Source organism: Cavia porcellus, unplaced genomic scaffold (assembly GCF_034190915.1).
Source record: "Cavia porcellus strain 051 isolate PalLab524CR breed Dunkin Hartley unplaced genomic scaffold, mCavPor4.1 scaffold_11, whole genome shotgun sequence".
Classification (NCBI taxonomy): domain Eukaryota; kingdom Metazoa; phylum Chordata; class Mammalia; order Rodentia; family Caviidae; genus Cavia; species Cavia porcellus.
Window position 1 is genome coordinate 31018537 of NW_026947494.1, and position 20621 is coordinate 31039157.

General features: G+C 34.6%; 1 protein-coding gene across 4 annotated transcripts in view; it reads left to right on the forward strand.

Annotated features, from left to right (window-relative positions):
- Wdr70 (WD repeat domain 70) overlaps positions 1 to 20621 on the forward strand; it is a 305121-nt gene that overhangs the window by 26899 nt on the left and 257601 nt on the right. For 2 of the 4 annotated variants that reach the window (XM_013152887.3, XM_063258091.1), the window contains exon 5: positions 4727 to 4913. In XM_013152887.3, the coding sequence (XP_013008341.1) occupies positions 4727 to 4913 (187 nt within the window). The remainder of the gene's footprint in view (positions 1 to 4726; positions 4914 to 20621) is intronic. The other 2 variants (XM_063258094.1, XM_063258093.1) reach the window with 1 other exon arrangement.

Sequence of the window (20621 nt, forward strand, 5' to 3'; positions counted from 1 at the left end):
GAGATGATCATGTGATTCTTATTTTTGGGTATATTGATATGGTGGATTGCATTTATTGATTTACGTATGTGGAACCATCCGTGCATTCCTGAGATGAGTCTCACTTGGTTGTGGTGTATAATCTTCTTGATCTTGTGCTGCATTCTGTTTGCTGTCATCTTACTGAGAATATTTGCGTCTGTGATCATTAGTGAGATTTTCCTGTAGTTATCTTTTTCTAGTGGGTCTTTCTCTGATTTTGGTATTAGAGTAATACTTGCTTCCAGGAATGAGTTGGGGAGAATTGCTTCCCTTTCAATTTCATTGAAGAGTTTGAGGAGTATTGGTATTAAGTCTTCCTTGAATTTCTTTTACAATTCAGCAGTGAATCCATCAGGACCTGGACTTTTCTTTGTTGATAAGGTTTTAATTACATTTTCAATTTCATTAATTGAAATTGGGTTATTAAGCAGTTTTACATAGTCTTGATCCAGCTTTGGTAGTTCATATGTTTCTAGGAATCCGTCCATTTCTTCTGTGCTGTCAAACCTATGAGAGGTTTTTGGAGTAGGTAGTGATGATCTTCTGTATTTCCACAGGGTCTGTAGTGATTTCACCCTTTTCCTTCCTTATTGTATGAATTTGAGTTTTTTCTTTCCTTTTTTAAAATAAAGTTGGCTAAGGGCTTATCAGTTTTATTTATTCTTTCAAAGAACCAACTCTTTGATTCAGTGATTTTTTGTATTATTTTCTTAGTCTCTTATTGCGTTGATTGAGAAGGGTTTATATTTGTAATTCTAAGGGGGAAGTTATTGGCATTCTAGCGAGTTAATTCCTCTCTACCACATTTAGTGCAACCTAAGGGGGGAACAAAGACACTGACCTATGTCCAGCCAATATGGTGCTTCATAGGAACATAGGCCACCCCCTGACCCCAATCTGGGTTTCATTCATTCTGTAAAGGCAGTGGCTTGGAGATGAGTCACAGCCAGAATGGCGGAAAATACATGACTGCCGTGACTATTGTGAGCTGGGAGTTCTGAGATTGCCTCTGTAATATGCAGAGGGCAACAATGCAGAGAGAGAAAGTAATGTGCATAACACAACTGAGGTAGTGTCTAATAGTTTGAGGTCAGTGCTTAGTTTTGATGTACAGTGCTTTTCACCCTGGCAAGTCATAGCCTCTCAGCTGACAGCGTGAAACATGGCTCTCTGTTCCACCTGGCTCAACCATGTAATTGAGGAGTCACTTGGTAACAATGACCTGTTGCTTTGCTTTAGAGATTATACGTCAGCTCCTCAGCCAGATCAATTTACATTGCTTCAAGCCAATTAAAGGGACAAAAAAATAGCCTAGCAAGCTCTATACATATCAATACATGGAGACAGGACCAAGTTATTCCAAAATGGAGGTGCTCTTCTTTCCAAGGAGAGTAAAGGAGAGTCAAAGAGAGTACTCCGGATGGTTCCACAGAGTACAGGGAATCAAACCGAGGGCCTTGGGTTTGCCAAGCAGGCATTGTGCCACTGAACTGTGTGCCCAGCCCTTTGCTATATTTTAGATATACATAATGATCACATTCATATTTAATCATTTTAAAGCTGAAATCTTTTTTTCTTTAGACTGTTTGGAGAATGATCCTTGCTTCTGTTTTCAGGACTCAGCTAAAATTTAGCATACAAATTTTTGCAGAATTCTTTTTCTTTTCTTCTTCTTTTTTTATTTTGATTCCTTCCTTCTATTTAATAGCTTTTCCTTTTAGGTGTTTCCCCACATTTTTCCTTTTTTATCCATGTTGTCTGATTGAGACAGTAGATTCCTATGTGAAGTTTAGTTACCCCTCTATATAAGAGAATTGTACACCTAGTAAATACAAATTGTTTCTTTAGTGTTAGTTTTGTGATTGTTTATTTGTCTCTTGGCTGTATTTTATTCAATCATTTGTATTCTTTAGTAACTATTAGGTTACTTTCCTTTGTGATATTGAGGATTTATGTCACTAAATGAGAATAATTTTTTGAATATGTTATGTTACTGAAATTTAATTTACAGAAAGACTGTTACCTAACCCTAAATTTTACTGCTTTAAAGAAATATTATATGGATAGAAGTTTGCATTCAAAAATCATGGGTTGGGGATATAGCCCAGTGATTGAGTCCTTGCTTAGCATGCACAAGGCCTCGAGTTCAATCCCCAATACCACACACACACACACACACACACACATTCACACAAATAAATCACATACAGGGAAGAAAAGTGACATTTATTGTATTAGATATTGATTAAGGATACAAAAGAAATGATGTACACATTCCAAATTTGTAAGGTAGGAAATTTTTAGGCATTTGTATTTCCTTTTACTACAAAGGTAAGATTATGCAGTGGATTATTATTGTAACTCTCCTGCTAAACTGTTTTATTGTTTTTATTTTTTCCCTTAAAAAAAAAAGAATAAGCAAAGACTTAGGACCAAAAGCCCCCAAAACCAAAAAACAGAAATTTTATGAATGAATTTTGCTTATAGGCATATTTTCTGAATTGATACTCTGTACCTATAGATATTATTTAACATCAAATTAAAATCTCTTTTAAAGGAAGCTGGGTGTGATGATGCACACCTGTAATTCCAGCACTGGGAAGGCTGAGGCAGCAGAATGTTGCAAGTTTGAGACCAGCCTGGGCTACAAAATGAGCTTAAGGCCAGCCTGAATGGCATAGTGAGACCCTGTCTCAAAAAGACCAAAAAAAAAAAAAAAAAGTTGCCTCCTTTAATTATTTTCTCAGCCAGTTCATACTGTTTCTCAGGCTGAAGTTAGTGTTTTGGCAATGTATTGAATCAAGGCACATTTTAAACATGAAATATATTGTTTTCCATCAGATGCAGTTTTGGACATAATTTCATGGACTTTATTTTTCAGTATATTGAAAATATGTTTAAAAGTCTCTTCTTGGCTTGGGCTCATTAGAAGCAATACAGAAACGGAATTAGAATCTACATAGAAACTAATGCATTCCATTCAGATTTCATGTGGGTATTAGGCCTGGATAATCAGCCATGAAATCAACATGAATCTGTTTAGTTCTCAGTTTAATGCTTACTTTTGAACTAGTTAGCTCAGTTAACTTAGCATGGATGCTAAGGATCAACATTTCAGTTTAGAATTCTTGATAGCTTGGATAATTTTGCATTAAAAATATGTGACTTCTAAATGAGAACAGAGGTAAACTTGGGTTTTAGTCACAAGGGTGATAATTTGAGTGTGTACATAGCTTAATACAAGCTTATTTATTGAACTATTATTGAGGAGTATCTTTTGTGGTTAGGTAGTGTTATGGACATTGGAGATACAGTGGTTAGTAGGTCAGATAATATCTCTGCTCCTGACCTCTTATTGTCTTGGGGCCTTCGAGGGGTGGATAACATTTTGAACAGCTGAGTTGCCAATCAGGTAAGGTGATTTAACATGTTTATAATAAAGATAAACTAAAAGAAATAATTAAGGTAATGAAGACTGTATGTAAAAGTTTCCAAAAGTTGTGCTTGATCCCTTTTTTTTTTTTTTTTTTTGTCTTTTTCAATTTTATTGGTACTGGGGATCGAACTCACGACCGCCTGCTTGCAAGGCAGGTGCTTATGCCGCTGAGCTAAATCCCCAGCCCCTTGATATCTTTTTTGATGAGGTGATATTTGAGGACATTGAATGATAAGAAAGAAACTACATAAGCAGAAGAGCAATGATCCAGCAGAGGGATGTGCAAGTACAGTATTCCTTGTAATATTGAACATAGGCGAAAATAAAAAGAAAAATCTCTGTTTCCTTGAGTAGCTGCTGAGTGCCAGAAACACAGCCGTGAACAAAACAGAAATTCCTTACCAGGTGGAAATAGTGATGGCTCATGCCTGCAGTCCCAGCTCTGACAGGCTGATACAGGAGGATCACAAGTTTGAGGCCAATTTGGGCAACAAAGTGAGACCCTGCCATGGTAGAAAAAAATTAAAAGGGTGATGGGATATGGCTTAGCACTCCTAGGATTCAATCCCTATTACTACAATAACATAACAGAAAATTCCAGAAATTTTTGCTTTAATGGAGCTTATGTATCAGATCTACTTCATTAAAAGGGACTTCTAGTTTTAATCTTGTAAAATATTTGAAAGTTTAATCTGTATAATTAGGAATTCTGAATTCTCAGTCTTTGGGGTGGGATGAAGGTATAATAGAAGATGGTAGCTTTTAGAATGCCTAGAGCTATTTGACAGAGACCTTAATGAGAGTAATAGTCTTTTCATGTAATAAGAAAGGACTGGATATCAGTGTGCTCTAGACATTAGTATGCTCAGTGATGGCAAACCTTTTAGAGCTTTCAGTGATACAGACAGCTCACTGCTTAGGCATGTGTGCTGTCCTCCTGCCTTTGCCTCAAGAGTGCTGGAATTACAGGTGCACGCCACCACACCTGGCCCTACATTTAATATTTGAATTGTAAATGTAAAAACATTTGTAAGCTAGGTATGGTATTCCATGCCTGTAATCCCAGCACTAGAAGGTTGAAGAAGGAGGGTTTAGAGTCTGAAAACCAAGTAAGCAAATAAATAAACAGACCAATAACAACATCAACATTTGACACACTCAGTTAGAGGCAAGACTTCTTGAGAGATCAGAACTATCTCTAGAGACATTCTCGAGAGGCAAAAAGTTTATAGCAGTGGAGGCAAAGAGTTTCTATTTCTTTATTTTCAGAGAGACAAGCAGCAGTGAAAGTGAAGACAGTTCTGATTCTTCTGATGATGAGTTAATTGGCCCTCCTTTACCCCCTAAAATGGTAGGAGAACCAGCTAATCTGGGGGAAGATATCCTTGGTCCTTTACCTCCACCTCTTTCTGAAGAAGATGATGATGATGATGAAGATGATGAAGGAGAAGAAGAAGTAAGTATCCACTGATAATTTAAGAATTCAAGTGGAATATCTTTATGGAAATACAAAGATCAGTTTACTGCTAAACTTGAGTAAGAGTATATTTAAAAAATGAAAAATGAAATCTGACAAAAACTTCAGGAAGAAAGCAACAGACCCCTAAAATAATAAAAGTTCAGTATGCAGATTATAGTTTTCTGACTGATTGTCCAAACAATTAAAATAAAATATGTAACCTTCAAAATAGTAAGGGGAAGCATGATAAAGAAAACTAATATACTGTTTGTAATTGATACCTGGCATAGACAATTTTTTAAAACATTTTCCTTCTCTATGGGACTGATTATCTCAGTAATTAAGAAACAAAATGGGTACTAGTAATGGACAGAAAAGAAAAAGCTTTTCTTCTATCAAAGACTTTGTCTAAGTGGGTATTTGAGTATTTTTATACAGTACATATCAAATCCATCAGTTCCAGTAAAGCCTTTAATTTAGATTTTATAAATTTTTTTTCATGTGAAACAACGTATATGTTTATATAATCCTAGATTATACATATGTATAAATACATAGATGTGGTTTTGTAAAATTAAGAGAAACATAAGGATAAATTTGGCAGTTTCATTAAAGATCTTACTTGGTATAACATTCCAGAAATTATAATATTGACTGTTTTTTTTGTATGGGGAATTAAACTCTGAACCTTGTGCTTGCCAGGCAGGTGCTTTTGCCATTGAGCAATATCCTTGGCCTAGTATTGACTTTCTTTGCCATCAATTGTAGTGCTTTTAAATATTCTTCTTCTTCTTCTTTTTTTTTTTTAAAAAAAAGATAAGCTTTCACTGTATAGTTCAGGCTGGTGTCGAACTCACAGCAATCCTCCTGCCTCGGCCTCCTGAATGCTGGGATTACAGGCATGCACTGCCATCTCTGGCTAAATATTTTTGTAATTGAAATATTTTCACTAAAATCTCTTTATTAGAAAATTCATCACTTTCTATTATATTTCGGTAAAAAATTCTAAAGTTTTTTCCTCCATAAAATCAGAGAAAATAGGTAAATTATGGCCACTGGTAAACTACATTTACATTTCCAAATTTTTATGCTGTGTGTTTCAAATCTCTAGGTCACAGAATGCTATGGATATATTAAATGCTGTAGAACCATGAAGAAGAGATACTTAATTATTTTGAGTAATTTGCAGAGTACTATGAAATGTGACAGTGGATTTTGTAATGTGCTGAATGTTTGTGTCTTGGCAAACTTTGTATGTTGAAGCCCTATTGTGGCTCCATTTGAAGATGAGGGCTCTCTTATGGTTTAGATCTAAAATGTCCCCCGCCCCCCATTCTCATGTTCAGAGGTGGGATATGTTCAGAAGTGGCGGGTCATGTGGGAGCATGACTTGGAAGGATGTATTCTTGTTCCAGCTCCTTTCTTCTCTGGTTTCTGGCGGCTTTCCACTCTGAGAGACCCTTTACTATCTTGTGTCTACCTTAGAATCAGCTGACCATGGAGTCAAACTTTTGAGTCAAAATAAAAATGTTTTCTTTTTTAAACTGTGGGTGTTCTGTCCCAGTGTCGAGGGTGACTAAGACTGCCTCTAAAGAAGCAGTTTAGTTAAACCATAGGATCGATGTCTGCATAAGAGTAGAGACCAAAAAATGTGTGCTTGTAGTCCTGCTGCCTCACCCTTGGTAGGGAGGGGTGGCCAGATGAGGCTTTAGCAAAAGGTAATCTACGAACCAGGAACCAAGTCTACCAGCTTCTTGATTATGGACTGCTGGCTTCCAGAACATTGTGGAAATAGATTATTCAAGTGTAATTCTTTACCAGTTCAACTTAATTTATATAAGAAAAAATGCGATACATAGAGATTTTACTCATCCCCTATATTTCCACAATTGCTTTATAATTCTTTGCCCAGTCAGCACTGGCTGTCTCAACAACTTAGAATATTTTTCAATATCATATCTAATTTTTCATCAGAATCGGTTAGATAGATATCTGAATGTCCTGGTTGATAAGTGTATTAGACCTTGTCAGTTCCATTTTGCTCATTAATTCTTCCTGATAAAGAAGTCTTCTCATATTGATACTGATTTAATCAGTTGATACTGATTAAAACTTTAGTGCTGCTTTTCCTTTTCTCTAGTTTCTGAAATTCCTTCCAACCTTTAAAAACCATTTCTAACGTGATTTTTTTTGTCAGCAACATCTCCAGATACCAGCTTCATGTGCTACTTCACAGGCTTGTATCTGTCTTCTGTAGAAAACTTAAGTTGTTTTCTTTATTGTCATTGTTTGTGTGCAATATACACGTAATAATTTCAAGCAATTGGACTTGATGGTAAAAGGTATAATAATTTTTATAAAATTCCATAGGTTTTAGCTTAATATCTTATATATAGTATGTACAGCTGTGTTGTTAGGCTAGGATCATTGGTAGCTCATTGGTAGAGTGCTTGTCTAGCATGTGCTAGGCCCTGGGTGAAATCCCTGGTGTCAGTAAAACAGAACAATTAAAAAAACAATTATGGAAGTAGAATTGAACATTTTTGCTTTTTAATTGAAATGTTCATTTTATGGCTTCTTTTCATTTTATAATTTTCGAGTGTGTTTTTCTTTTCTTTTCTTTTTTTTTTTGTGTCTTTTTCCTTTTTATCGGTACCGGGGATTGAACTCACGACTACCTGCTTGCAAGGCAGGTGCTTATGCCGCTGAGCTAAATCCCCAGCCCCGAGTGTGTTTTTCTTTATGGCATATTTTTAGTTTTTGTGTGGAAAATGAAGATAGAGAGAGGACTGAACTAAGCAAATACAAGCACAGAAATACAGATAAATGTTTATTTCCATCAGAACCGTTCTATGCATTATCCTAACCTTCCAGTTCAGTTACATAACAGTTTAATAATTGTGAAAGCTGCTCAAAGGTGGAATAAGACTAATTCATTAAGTTGTATAGATCATAATTCTTTACACCCCTTTAATCACACATTTTTAAAAATGAGTTTCTGGGGGCTGGGGATTTAGCTCAGCGGCATAAGCACCTGCCTTGCAAGTGTGTGGTCGTGAGTTAAATCCCTGGTACCGATAAAAAAAGAAAAAGACAAAAAAAAAAAATGAGTTTCTGATAATTCTAAAATTTGAAGGAAAATAACCAAAGTGCATGTTAGTACATACGTTATACACCGCACTGCCAGCGATTACTTTTTAGAATATGCAGTTTACTTCAGTTACTAAGTTTAGTGTTACTGTTTGAGTCACTGCCTTGGAAATATTAATATATGTTATAATTTTTGTGGATGAGAAACTTGTTTTATATTCATTCTTTATTCTACTTATGGTACTTATGGCAATAAAATTTGAGAGTTTATTGTTTTTTTTTAGAATTAAACAAGTAAATATTCAAGTGCAAAGGGTTAGAGAAAAGAGGTGAAAAATAAGTTTTAACCATTCCTGTTATTTTTCTGTGCTTCTTTTTTTACTTTTTTAGGTGAGAAAGGTTGTAACTCATAATTAAATGGAGACTTTGAGATTATTGAGGGTTTTCATTATTCTTGCTATCCTGTTTCCCATTGCTACAGAAAATTGGAAGTTGGATTTTTATGACTGTAACTAAAGGCTGGACATAACACTGACTTTTTAGTTATGAGCACCTGTTTTCCATGAACTTTGTCTGACTCCTTGCCTGGCACGTTCTGTGGTTGAGAGTCCAAGTTTGGGCCACCACTATGCCTCTCTGTCTTCTGGTCTGAGGCTTTTCATCCCTTTGCCCTTGGTCATTGCCAACCACCTGTATCAGTCAGTCTCTTTTCTTCATGCCTAAGGAAAGGTTGAAGAATTAAATGTATAAAAACTCTCTTGTAGTTTTTAGTAATATGAGAATGAAATGAGTCATGGAAACAATATTGCATGTTTTTGTTAGTATTTCACTAATGATCAATTTTAATTTAATTGAAGCTGACTAGGAAGAAAAGTTATTTAGAAAGTGTAAAGCTTTAGCTTCAAAGAGGAATACTATTTAAAATGGAATGATTTAATTATGCCTGCAAGATATTGTCAGCAGAGGATGCTAGAAGCTCTTCCAAAATCCAGGCAGTGTATTGCTTAGCATTTCTAAACAGCTAGTACTGGAATTTCTTCAGTCTTTAAAATGGGCACTAGGGGGCAATGGAGGCATTTTGGCAAGAATCCATTTGTTTTTCCTCCTGTTTCTTGTCTACCGTGGAAGGAAAAAGAGAATGTTTGATAAATGATGTATTGTACAAATTTGAACAAGCGAATTTGATTTTGAGATGAATGCTAGAATAATTACTGTTATATTGTTTTGTGATTTGATAATATTATAACAAATTGTTTATCTTACAGCAATTTAAACAGCAGCTCCCCATCTCCCCCAGCCTTTTTTGAGACTGGGCTTAGCTATGTAGTTTATGCTGATCTTCAACTCCCCATGTCCTCTAGGCAGGTCTTGAACTTAGCAATCCAGCTGCCTTAGTCTCCTGGGTGCTGGGTTTACAGTCATCTGTCAATTTAATGTATGTACAGTATTGTGAATTGCAGATCTTGCTTTTATAATATTTCATTAAGTCTGTGGAAATTATGTTAAATGAGGATCTTGTTGAATTCAGCTACTTAAAAATGGTAAAATTAGAATGATAAGTGATTTGTAAGTATAAGACCCTCTGGAAAAAAATTGACGAAGACCTTGAATACTTTTTGCAAATACAGCTCTCAAAATAATAATACTGGGGCTGGGGATTTAGCTCAGTGGCATAACCACCTGCCTTGCAAGCAGGCGGTCGTGAGTCCGATCCCCGGTACCGATAAAAATGAAAAAGACAAAAAAAAAAAAAAGAAAAGAAAAAAATGTTGAAAATAATAATACTGACCTCTAAATAGTAATTCTGCCAGAGTCATATCCTATAAAGTTCAGGATGCTATGTTTTAATAAATTTTAGTTTGGAAAATTACCCTGCAACTCCCATAAAATAATACCTCTTTTTTTTTTGACCAGAGATCAAACTTATAACCTTGCACTTGCCAGGCAGGCATGTAGGCCGCTGAGCTAAATCCCCAGCCCCTGTTTGTTTTTTTGAGACAGGTTTCCTCTTATAGTTCTGGCTGGGCTTGGACTCCTAGTGATCCTCCTGCCTCAACCTCTGAGTCTGGGATTACAGATGTGGGTCATCACGGCTGCCTAATTTTCTGTGACTCCTTGTTTCCCCTCCCCTCCCTTCCCTCTTCCCTTTTCTTTTCCTTTTCTCCCTTTTTCTCGCCCTCTCCTCTCCTTTCCTTTTTTATGATTTTTTTGAGGCAAGGATTCACTATGTAGTGCACCCTGGCCTTGAACTTGCTTAAGTAGCCCAGGTTGGCCTTGAACTCCAACGACTACCCTGCTTCAGCCTCCCAAGGGCTGGCATTACAGGTATGTGCCACCATGCCGGGCCTTTTTTGTGGTTTCTAACATTTAGTATGTTCTGAGATATATTGCAGTTATAATTATATATTTTTAAAGATTAAATAAACATATCTAAAATTTAAATTTTAGCCATGTGTGTTAGACATATGCCTGTAACTCATTAACTCCAACATTTGCGAGTCTGAGGCAGGAGAGTCACTGTGAGTTGGAGCCCAGATTGGATTCCATAGTGAGTTCAAGGCCAGCCTGAACTACATAGCAAGATCCTGTCTCAAAAAAAGATTTTAAATTTCACTTTAAGATATTTTAGTCAAATCTTTTTATGACCCCTCTTGTATGACAGTGTGGGTTTCCATTTTTAATTGACTATTTCTCTTAAGAGTCCTGAAAAATACTATGATATTTCTTCCTGTAACTTTCCTTTTTATAATTAATTAATTAATTTTGTAACCATATACCTTGTCTTTAGTAGTCAAAAAACCTGTCTTTATGTCTACAAAAATCCTTTGGCATAGCTACTTTTTTCTTAAAACATTTTTTTTTTCCTTTTAGTAGAGGGTGTTCTCTACCATCAGTAGTTTAAATAAAGTAATGGAATCCTCCTCTTTATCGTTGTCTTTTTATTTTCCTATCTAGTTCCATATATATATTTGTATTCCTGAGTATGCCTCACCTCTTGACTATTTTCACTAATTTTGTTTTACTTTAAAGATTTTCGTCGTGTCTTTCAAACTGAATTCAGTGTACTTAAGTCCGGGGCTTTCACACCAAACTACATCTCCACCCTTTAAAATTTTTTTCACTTTAAAGACAGATTTTTTCTAAATTACCCATAGAATGGGCTCAAATTTGTGATCCTCTTGCCTCAGAGTGCTGGGATTATAGTCATGTATCATCATGCCTAAGTATGAGTGTGATTAAATTTTTATCTCTGTTTCTTACTTTCAGTATATCAGTATATTATTTTAAAATTTTATTTTGGGCTGCTTTATTCAGATCTCATTTTGTTTCCTATCTTCCCAACTAGTAAGTAACTTTAGAACTAGAATCACATAATTATTTTATTAAATAATAAATAATAAATAATTATATTTATTAAATATTAACAAAGCCACAGATTTTCAGTTTGTAGAATAAACACAGTATGTGAAAATAAAACAGTCCCCTTAATTTTTTACCCCTTCTGTTTATGTGTATAGAAATGGAAAATTTGCATGTGTCAGTCCTGAGATTTTAACACTTTAATTTTAAAAAGTGCTTTTAAAATGAGGAATATTTAACAACATTGATTGAATTTATCTTTCAGCAGAACTGATAACTTTGTTGTTCTCATGATTATAAAGTTGTCTTTGGCTAAATTATGTATTTTGTTTTTAAAATGCCAGATTGATAGCACACATACACATGAAAGCAACATTAACAGAACTAACTTTTAAAATTCATCTGTTGACCCTGATCTTTTACTTGGAAAGTCATTTTGTTCCTACTGTTTGTTGCTGAGTGTGAGAAGTACAGCTAATTGTGAATTTGAAATGAGACCAAGACCACAACTTGATGCACCAAGCAGCTGTCGAATGGTGGTTTTGTCATTTTACTGCTGATCTGGATTAGAATTAGTCTTGATTCACTTTTATATCCTACCATGCCAGGGACACTGTAAATTGGGATATGTTTCTTAAATTAAATGAAGAAACCAGTGATACAGTTATGATGTTTACTATTATTAAATATAGTCAAGAATTCACTGTTAAGGTACAGTTTTGTATTTTTAGTGCCCTTTTGTTTCACATATGATGAAGTAAGCTTATGCTCAAATCTAGTCATAGTATTAGCAGTATGAACTTCACTAGTGCAGTATTACAAACACTTAGAAATAATTCATTTAGTCTTTCCAGTACCTCTAGGAAGTGAAAGTTATTGACCCTTTTTTGACAGACAGGGAAACTGATACTCACAGTGTTAAAGAACTTTCTTATGGTCACCGTGTAATAAATGGTGGAACGAGGTTTGAAGTTTAGCGAATCTCACCCAGAATCCATGTGCTTAACCAATATGACCTCCTTACTACTATTTGTGACTTGTCCTGCTTCTCAGGGTCATCTCTTGCCTTTCTCCTATCCTTGCCTCATGCCCTATTGCATGCACAGTTGCCTGAACAGTTTGATTCTGACTATTGTATTCATTCTAACATGACTTTTCTCTGTCTCGATGCTGGCCAGTGCTTAATGCAACTCCATTCCATGAACCTTTTTAGGATACATTGTGACAGACCTATCTCTTTCATGAAAGCACCTTTTTATTTTTTAGAATCTAACTTTTTCCCCAGTGAAAAGAAAGCATTTTTATCTTGTGAAAACCTTCACTGACTCACAAAAAAATTGTTGAATATCTCTTCTTGTGTTCTACCTCTGTATTTGTTATGGTCCTCTATTTTATGTTTTAATAGTTCTATTGGGATATAAATCCTATATCAAAAAATTCACCTTTTTCAAATATATAGTTCAGCAGGTTTTAATATACTTACCAGTCTCTGATTTTAAAACATTTTTGTTCCTCTAAGGAGAAACCCTGTGATCTTTGGATTTCACTCCCTTTCTTGCCCCTACCCCACAATCCTTGGCAAGCAGTAATCTACTTTCTCTCTCTGTAGATTTCCCTCTTCTGGACATTTCTTGTCCTGGAATTACATGTATGTGGTCTTTTGTTTCTGGCTTCTTTCATTTGTGTTTTCGAGGTTCATCCATGCTGAAGCACAGATTGGTACTTACTTTGTTTTTATTACCCCATGATAATCTATGGTATGGATATAACACATTTCTTCATCAGTTGATAGGTATTTGTGTTTTTCATATTTTGTGACTATTATGTGCAGGTTTTTGAATGGATATATAGTTTATATTTTTGGGGGTATGTATCCAGAAGTGGAATGACTAGGTCATTTAGGAAGTCTTACTTTCACATTGTGAGGAACTGCAAAGCCTTTCCAGTGTGGCTGCACCATTTTGTCATCTTACTAGTAGTAAATGAGATTTCCATTTATCCATATCTTTATTAACTTTTGTTACTGTTATAGCCATTGTATTATGGCTGTCTTTTTTTTATAGCCATTCTTACTGTTTAATGTGTATATAGATCTCCTTTCCATGTACATGTTTTGTATTGTCTGTTTTATTTTGTTCTTTAAATTATTTAAACTTTGAATGTCTCGGGCTGGGGATTTAGCTGAGTGGTATAAGTGCCTACCTGGCAAGCACAAGGTCATGAGTTCAATCCCCAGTACAAAAAAACAAAAACAAAAACCAAAACCTTTGAATGGCTCATAAGAGAAAGTACAACATTTAAGCTTGTGTGTCTGATTTTATTTCACTTAACATTATGGTCTCAAGGTGCATACATAGTTAATAGTTGTTCTTTCCTTTTTTTTAAGAGAAAGTCTTGCTATGTAATGCAAGCTGGCCTTGAACTCACTATATAGTGTAGACTGGCCTTGAATTTGTGATGATCCTTCTGTCTCAGCCTTCAAAGTGCTGGAAGTACAGACGTGTGCCACCACACTGGCTACCTATAATAAGTCATTTGTTGTCTAACAGTGTTCTGTCTTTTTAGGCTGCTCATTTCCTGGTCCTTTGGCTAGAGAAAGTAGGCCTTTATTAGGACTTTTTTGGTCAGTGCTGGTGACTTTTTGGGTTAATGTCATTTTTAGCCTTAAATCTGGGATATATGAGATTAAGAGCAGATGAAATTCATTATTGAGGTGTACCGCATATCCTGAACTCTAGCCATTTTGCTGCCTTCTCTTCATTTTTTAGACTCTTATTTTCATTTTGTATATTATCTTGGGTTTAGTTGATCATATTAGGAGGATTAGGAAAAAATACATCTACTTTGTCTACCCAGAAGCAGGGGTTTAGTCCTTTACAGCCTTTTCCAATGTAGGTCTTTTCCTAGGTGAAACTGAGAGGATAAGAATGGAGATTCATCTTTTAATTATTGGATAGACAAACCTTGGTAGAAAGAAGTTCATGTTAGATAAATAAGACACATATGTGTAAGCATTGTATTGTTTCATCAGTGTGAGAAGCTGAAAAAAACCATAATATGTGTATGTATATATATGTAAAAATAATAAAAATAGTAATGCAAAAAAAGTTCATGAATATTTCTCAGAATTTAATTATTATTATTATTATTATTATTTATTTATTTTTTTTTATCGGTACTGGGGATCGAACTCATGACTGCCTGCTTGCAGGGCAGGTGCTTATGCTGCTAAGCTAAATCCCCAGCCTCTCAGAACTTAATTATTAGAATTTCAATATGTTTAGAACACAGTGTATTCAGATACAGATAAATCTACCCCTATGACATCTGCTTCGTCAACCAAGAAATAGACTTCTTTTTCCTATGGTCTTTCTGTTTTTAACCTAAGGTCTTAAAGTACAGATGATTTTATAGCTGCAAAACAGAAAGCATATGCATCATGCTCACAATTACAGCAGTAGTTGGTGTGTGGTCTTGGTTGAGAGTATGTGCATGTGGCGCAGGGAGGGCTTGGGGACAGGAGGACAACTGATAGTCTCAAGTTGTTGAGCATGGAAACAGATCTCTGGGAAAATTGTCGCTTAGAAGGGAGGTATGATTCAGTTCAAATTAGAGGCAAATATTGTGCAAACCAAAAGGTAAGGGATGAATCCATGCTACATATATTAAATAATATTTACATATACATTTATTTTTGGTCCAAGTTTATGTCATGAAAAGTTGTCAATATTAGCAATGTTGCCTCTATTTAAAGCTTAAAAACACTGTCTTTTTGTTTGCATATTTTTGCTTATGTAATGTCACTTGACATTTTAGATCAAAATGTGATTGACATTTCATACCAAATAAATTTTTTTTTTGGTACCAGGAATCGAACTCATGACCTTGTGCTTGCCAGGCAGGCACTTGTGCTGCTGAGCTGAATCCCCAGCCCCAAATAAATCTCTTTTTTTTTTTATGGGGGAGGGGAGCACTGTCTTACACATGATTGGATTATTAGCACTCATTAATTCTTCCTCCAGTTGAGTTTATTAGAAGTGCTTCCAGACTTTGACAAATTTCCCTTAGCAGGCTAAGTTCTCCCTGCTTGAGAACTGAGTTAGTGCTGCATATCAACAAATAGCAAAACCTAGTTCTGATCCCAGACCTCATTACTACAAATCCTGAATACACAGGTTGCTAAATAATGTTAGTCTTCATTCTTTTTCCTTGCTTCTGGCTCTAGTACACAAAGCTCTATGTCCAGAGCTGAGTAAATCATAACCTCTGACCCAAAAGAAGACTGGAATAGAATTAACATTTTCCAAGTCAGTGTGTATTGTGAAACTTTTGGGGAGAAATCTTACTTTTGAAGCATTTCCTTAAACCTGTAGTTTGAAAGGCTTCCTAGTGAGTCTATTTGAATTGAGATTGAAACTCAGGTGAAGATAGTTGTTCCCCAAAGGGCAGTTTTTCTTCTTCTCTAGAAATAGAGTTGGCACAAAACTTCTCAGAGTAGAGAACAGTTGGGTCCAAGAGAAGTAGAACCTTAATGGAGATGGCATTCAGATCTGTTTTTACTTTTCATGTCTGTTATTATTACTATTAGTATTAGTATTAATATTGTTATTATCTTTTTACTTCCCCCTGTCTGGGCTACTAGCATGAAGCAGAGGATCCAGCTACCTTTTGTGATAGTAATCTTTACTAACAAGTATAATTTCTTGGAAAAGTAGTTAGTGTTCATTTTCATAGCTTCTTTTTGGCATTTTTCATTCTCTTTCCCTATTTACTGGTAGCAGTTTTGTATCAGATCCTTGTTAGAGGATAGGCTTATAACAGTATATACATACAGCTTTCTTAATTTATGTGTCTGCCAGAAAGATTATTTTTGATTTGTAAGTCTTCTAAAGCTGTTAATCACAAAGAATTGCTCATGTTGTTTGAGATATGTTTACTATCACTGTTAGTATTGAGAATAGACTAAAGAGCCTGGGAAATAATCATTTGGTCAGTATTTAAAACCAAACCAAAACAAAACCTGGTATCTTTTTCTCTCTTCCATTAAGACTGTAGCTTTTGTTATGAGTTCTGGTAATAAATTACTTCATTAAAGTCCTGTAATTTGTGATGTTCTTTGGCAGGAAAATGTTGAAAATATTTTACTGTTATGGCAAATTTCACACTAGGCCATATTTCAAAAAGTCATTAGTGAAAGTTCTGGAAAAAGAACAGTCACCATCAAGTGATATGCTACTAAAAGATGGATTACTACTATTTTAGATAATTTAGTTGTGCCAATTATATGGGCTTTTTATAAGTTATGTCCTATGTGAATTCCAGTAAAACTTTGATTTTAAAATATAAACAACATTTACTTAAACATTTGATTCACTTCTAATGTAAACACTAAATTCTCTGTTTCTGTTTTTTCATTATGTATCAGAAACTGTATATATAGGCACATTTTGCATTAAGTGAAGCAAAATAATTTTTATTCCAGCTTTTATGTGACAGTATTTCTATTTGCTGCTTGATGAGGAAGTAATTAGTTATAAAATGAAGCATAGACTATAATGGAGTTTTCTGTAAGTGAAACATTCCAACTACTCTACTTTTTTTTGCAAGAGTGCTTAACACTTTTAAATGAGTTTTTATTGCTTACAAATATTGTCAAGTGTCAAGGGAAAAGAGAGTGTTATCTTAGGTAATTGAATATAAGGGTAGTCCAAAATTCATTTGTTTAACTTTTAAATTATTTTGAAATTTGTATTACAGTATTGACATTTGAAATAGATACATGCTATATTTCTACAGTATAGTTAATTAGACCATACCGTCTTTGTTTTGAAAAAAAAATTGAAAAATTTCCAGCTGTTTCTTTATTTCTGTTCAAGGCTTTTCTGATTCCTAATTTCTTTCATTACTCTGTGGTGGTAATGGATTATTGTAACTTCTGAGATGCATAGTTTGGAAAACCTTGATTGCAAAGACAGTGAGGGACTACAGAAGGTAGTCAATGTAAGAGAAATCAGTAATCTTTGTATTGTGTTTTTCAATCTGTTCCTACGTTAGTATACACAGCATGTGTGGGACCTAGACAGAGGTATATAGGGGAGTAGGCTTAGTCTCCATTCTCTTTTTATACAGCCAGAAGGCTTGTTTGGTTTTAATATAGGAAGTACTTTGCAAAGTTACTTTTTGAGACCAGGCCTGGCTAAATCTCTAAATTGCTTAAGCTGCACTCAAACTTTTGGGACCCTCCTCTCTCTACCTCCCAGAGTGCTGGGATTACTAGCATGCACTACTATTCCTGCCTTGAGTTTCTTATATGTGCTTTTTCTCAGTAGGTTTTTGTGACTTTTTTTAACTTTTAAGGGTTAAAAAGTACATAGCTACCTTGTGACGATTTTTATGTATGTCAGAAATTAAGTGAAGAACTTTGGAAGATATGTTCAAATAACAATAAAAAGAGAGATTTTAATTTTTTGGATGTGGAAATCCAAAGTACAGTTGTCTTTAAGGAAAAATTATGATGATTATTTAAATGTAGATTATAGTATCTTAAAATAATTTTTAATATTAATGTAGGGTAACCTACTTTGTTTATTTTTCCACCAATTCTTTTAAATTATTTTAAAGACAGAGAAGTAATCAAAAATAAAAATAATGATACAGTTTAAAAACAATAATCAGAAATTAACAATGGTTAATATTTTGCATATTGTCTTCAAAGTAGTTTCTCAGATTATGAGATAGGCATGCAAAATTAATCAACCAATATAATTCACAAACCAAATTTTCAAAGAAATAAAAGAAATTAGTATAATTATGTTTGCTATTGTACACACACACACCCATACATTTCTTTATTTTCTTTTCCCTTCTTTCATTTCTCCTTTCCCCATCTGAGTTGTTCTTCCCTTGTGAGCAGTTTCTTTCCTTTCTCAATATCTGTTGCAGATCTTGTATCTTATTTACTCTTTTAGTTTCTTACACTAAGGAAACAAGATGATGTTTATACTTGCAAGTTTGATTTATTTCACTTATGAGCATGGTTCCTAGTTGCATCCATTTACCTATAAAAATCTTGAGTTTATCCTTCTTTATAGCTGAATAGTATTCCATTATATAAAATAAGACCTCTGTTTTATCCATTCCTCAGTTGATAGGTATTTGGATTGTTTCCAAGATTTAGCTGTTACGTATTGTGCTGCTGTAAACATGGGTGGACATTGTGGTATGATATTTTTAATTCTTCTGGGAAAATACCCAGAAGGGAAGTAGCTGTGTCTAATGGGACTTCTAATTTTAGTTTTTTGAGGAATATTCAGACTGTTTTCCACAATGGTTGCAACAGTCTACCCTCCAAACAACAGTGGAGAAGGGTTCCTTTTTCCCCACAGCGCCTCTAGCATTTGTTATTGGTTGATTTCTTGATGATGGCCATTCTTTCTGGGATGAAATGGAATCTCAGTGTTGTTTTATTTTGCATTTCTTGTGTGATCAATGATGTTGATCATGTTTTGCATATATTTACTTGCCATTTGTATTCATCTGAGAAGTGGGTATTAATCAGATGCCCATTTTTGGATTGAGTCTTTGAATTTGGGGTCTAATATTTTCCAATTTTTTTATATGTTCTAGATAGAAGTCTTTCGCCTGAGGGACACTTGGCTAAATATTTTTCCCAATTAGTAGGTTTTCTTTTCACTTTTTGGTGAGTTTTTTTGATGTACAGAAACTTTAATAAGATGAGATCCATCATTGATTCTCTGAAGTACTTCCCATGCATTTTGGTTTTTGTTCATGAACTTTGCCTACATCTCTGTCTTCCAGATTTCTACTTACTTTCCCCTTCCAATCAGTGTTTCCATTTTACTATTTAGATCTTTGATCTATTTTGACTTTAGTTTAGTGCATGGTGATAGACATGTGTCTAGTATTAGTCTTCAGCATGTGGAAAGCCAATTTTAGGTTTTCCAGCACCATTTATTAAAGAGGCTGTCCTGCTTCCAGTGAATTTGTGTGTTGTGTCTGCATCTTCTAATCTTTTCCAGCGATCTTTAGGTCCTTTTTTTTTTTTTTTTGTCAATACCATGCTGATTTTATCACAGTAGCTTTATAGTATAATTTCAAGTTAGAGATTGTGATGCCTCCTCCCTTACCTTTGTTGCCCAGGATTGCCTTTGCTATTTTAGGTCACTTATGTTTCCAAATGAATTTTAGGAATGTTTTCTCTAGATCTGTGAGCATGGTGATGGTATTTTGATTGGGATTGCATTTAATCTGTATAACAGTGTTGGAAGAATGGCCATTTTCACAATGTTGATTTTTCCTATCTATGGGTAAGGAATTTCTTTCCATTTTCTGATATCCTCTTTGATCTTTTTTTTCAGAGTGCTGTAATTTTCAATGTATAGATATTTTATTTCTTTTGTTAGATTGATTCCTAAGTATTTCATTTTTTGGGATGCTATTGTGAAGGGTGTAGTTTCCCTAATTTTTCCCTCAGTTGCATATGTTGTTTGTGTACAGGAATGTTATTGATTTTTGAGTGTTGACTTTGTATCCAGCTGTGCTCCTGAATTTGGTTATTAATGCTAGCAGTTTTTTGGTGGATCTTCTATATAGAGTATCATGTCTTCTGAGAATAATGATAATTTAACTTTTCCTTTCCTATCTTTATTACTTTCATTTTTCTCTGATCTTTAATTACGCTAACTAATGTTTTCATAACTATTTTGAAAAGAAGTGGTGATAATGGACATCTTTGTCTTGTTCTTTATTTTAGAGTGAAAGCTTTCAATTTTTATCCATTTAGTGTGATGTTGGCTGTTGGTTTGTCATAGATGGTTTTTATCAGATTGAGATAAAGACTGTCTATTCCAATTTTCTGTAGGGTTTTTTAAAAAATCATAAGTGAGTGTTGAACTTTATCAAAAAGTTTTTCTCCATCTTTTGAGATGTCCTGTGATTTTTGTCTTTGGGTCTATTGATACGGCATATTACATTTATTGGTTTCTGTATGTTGAACCATCTCTGTATTTTTGAATGATTGTATACATCTGGGTCATGATGTATATAATCGTTTTGATGATTTACTTTATTCTGTTTGCTAGTATTTTATTGAGGATTTTTGCATCGATGTTCATTAGAAAGATTGACCTGTGGTTCTGTGTTTTGATTGGGTTTTATGTCAGTGGTCCCCAGGCCTCATGTATTTGCATTAGGCATTTGTGATTGGTTCATTGTCCAGCACTTGGATTGATGGTG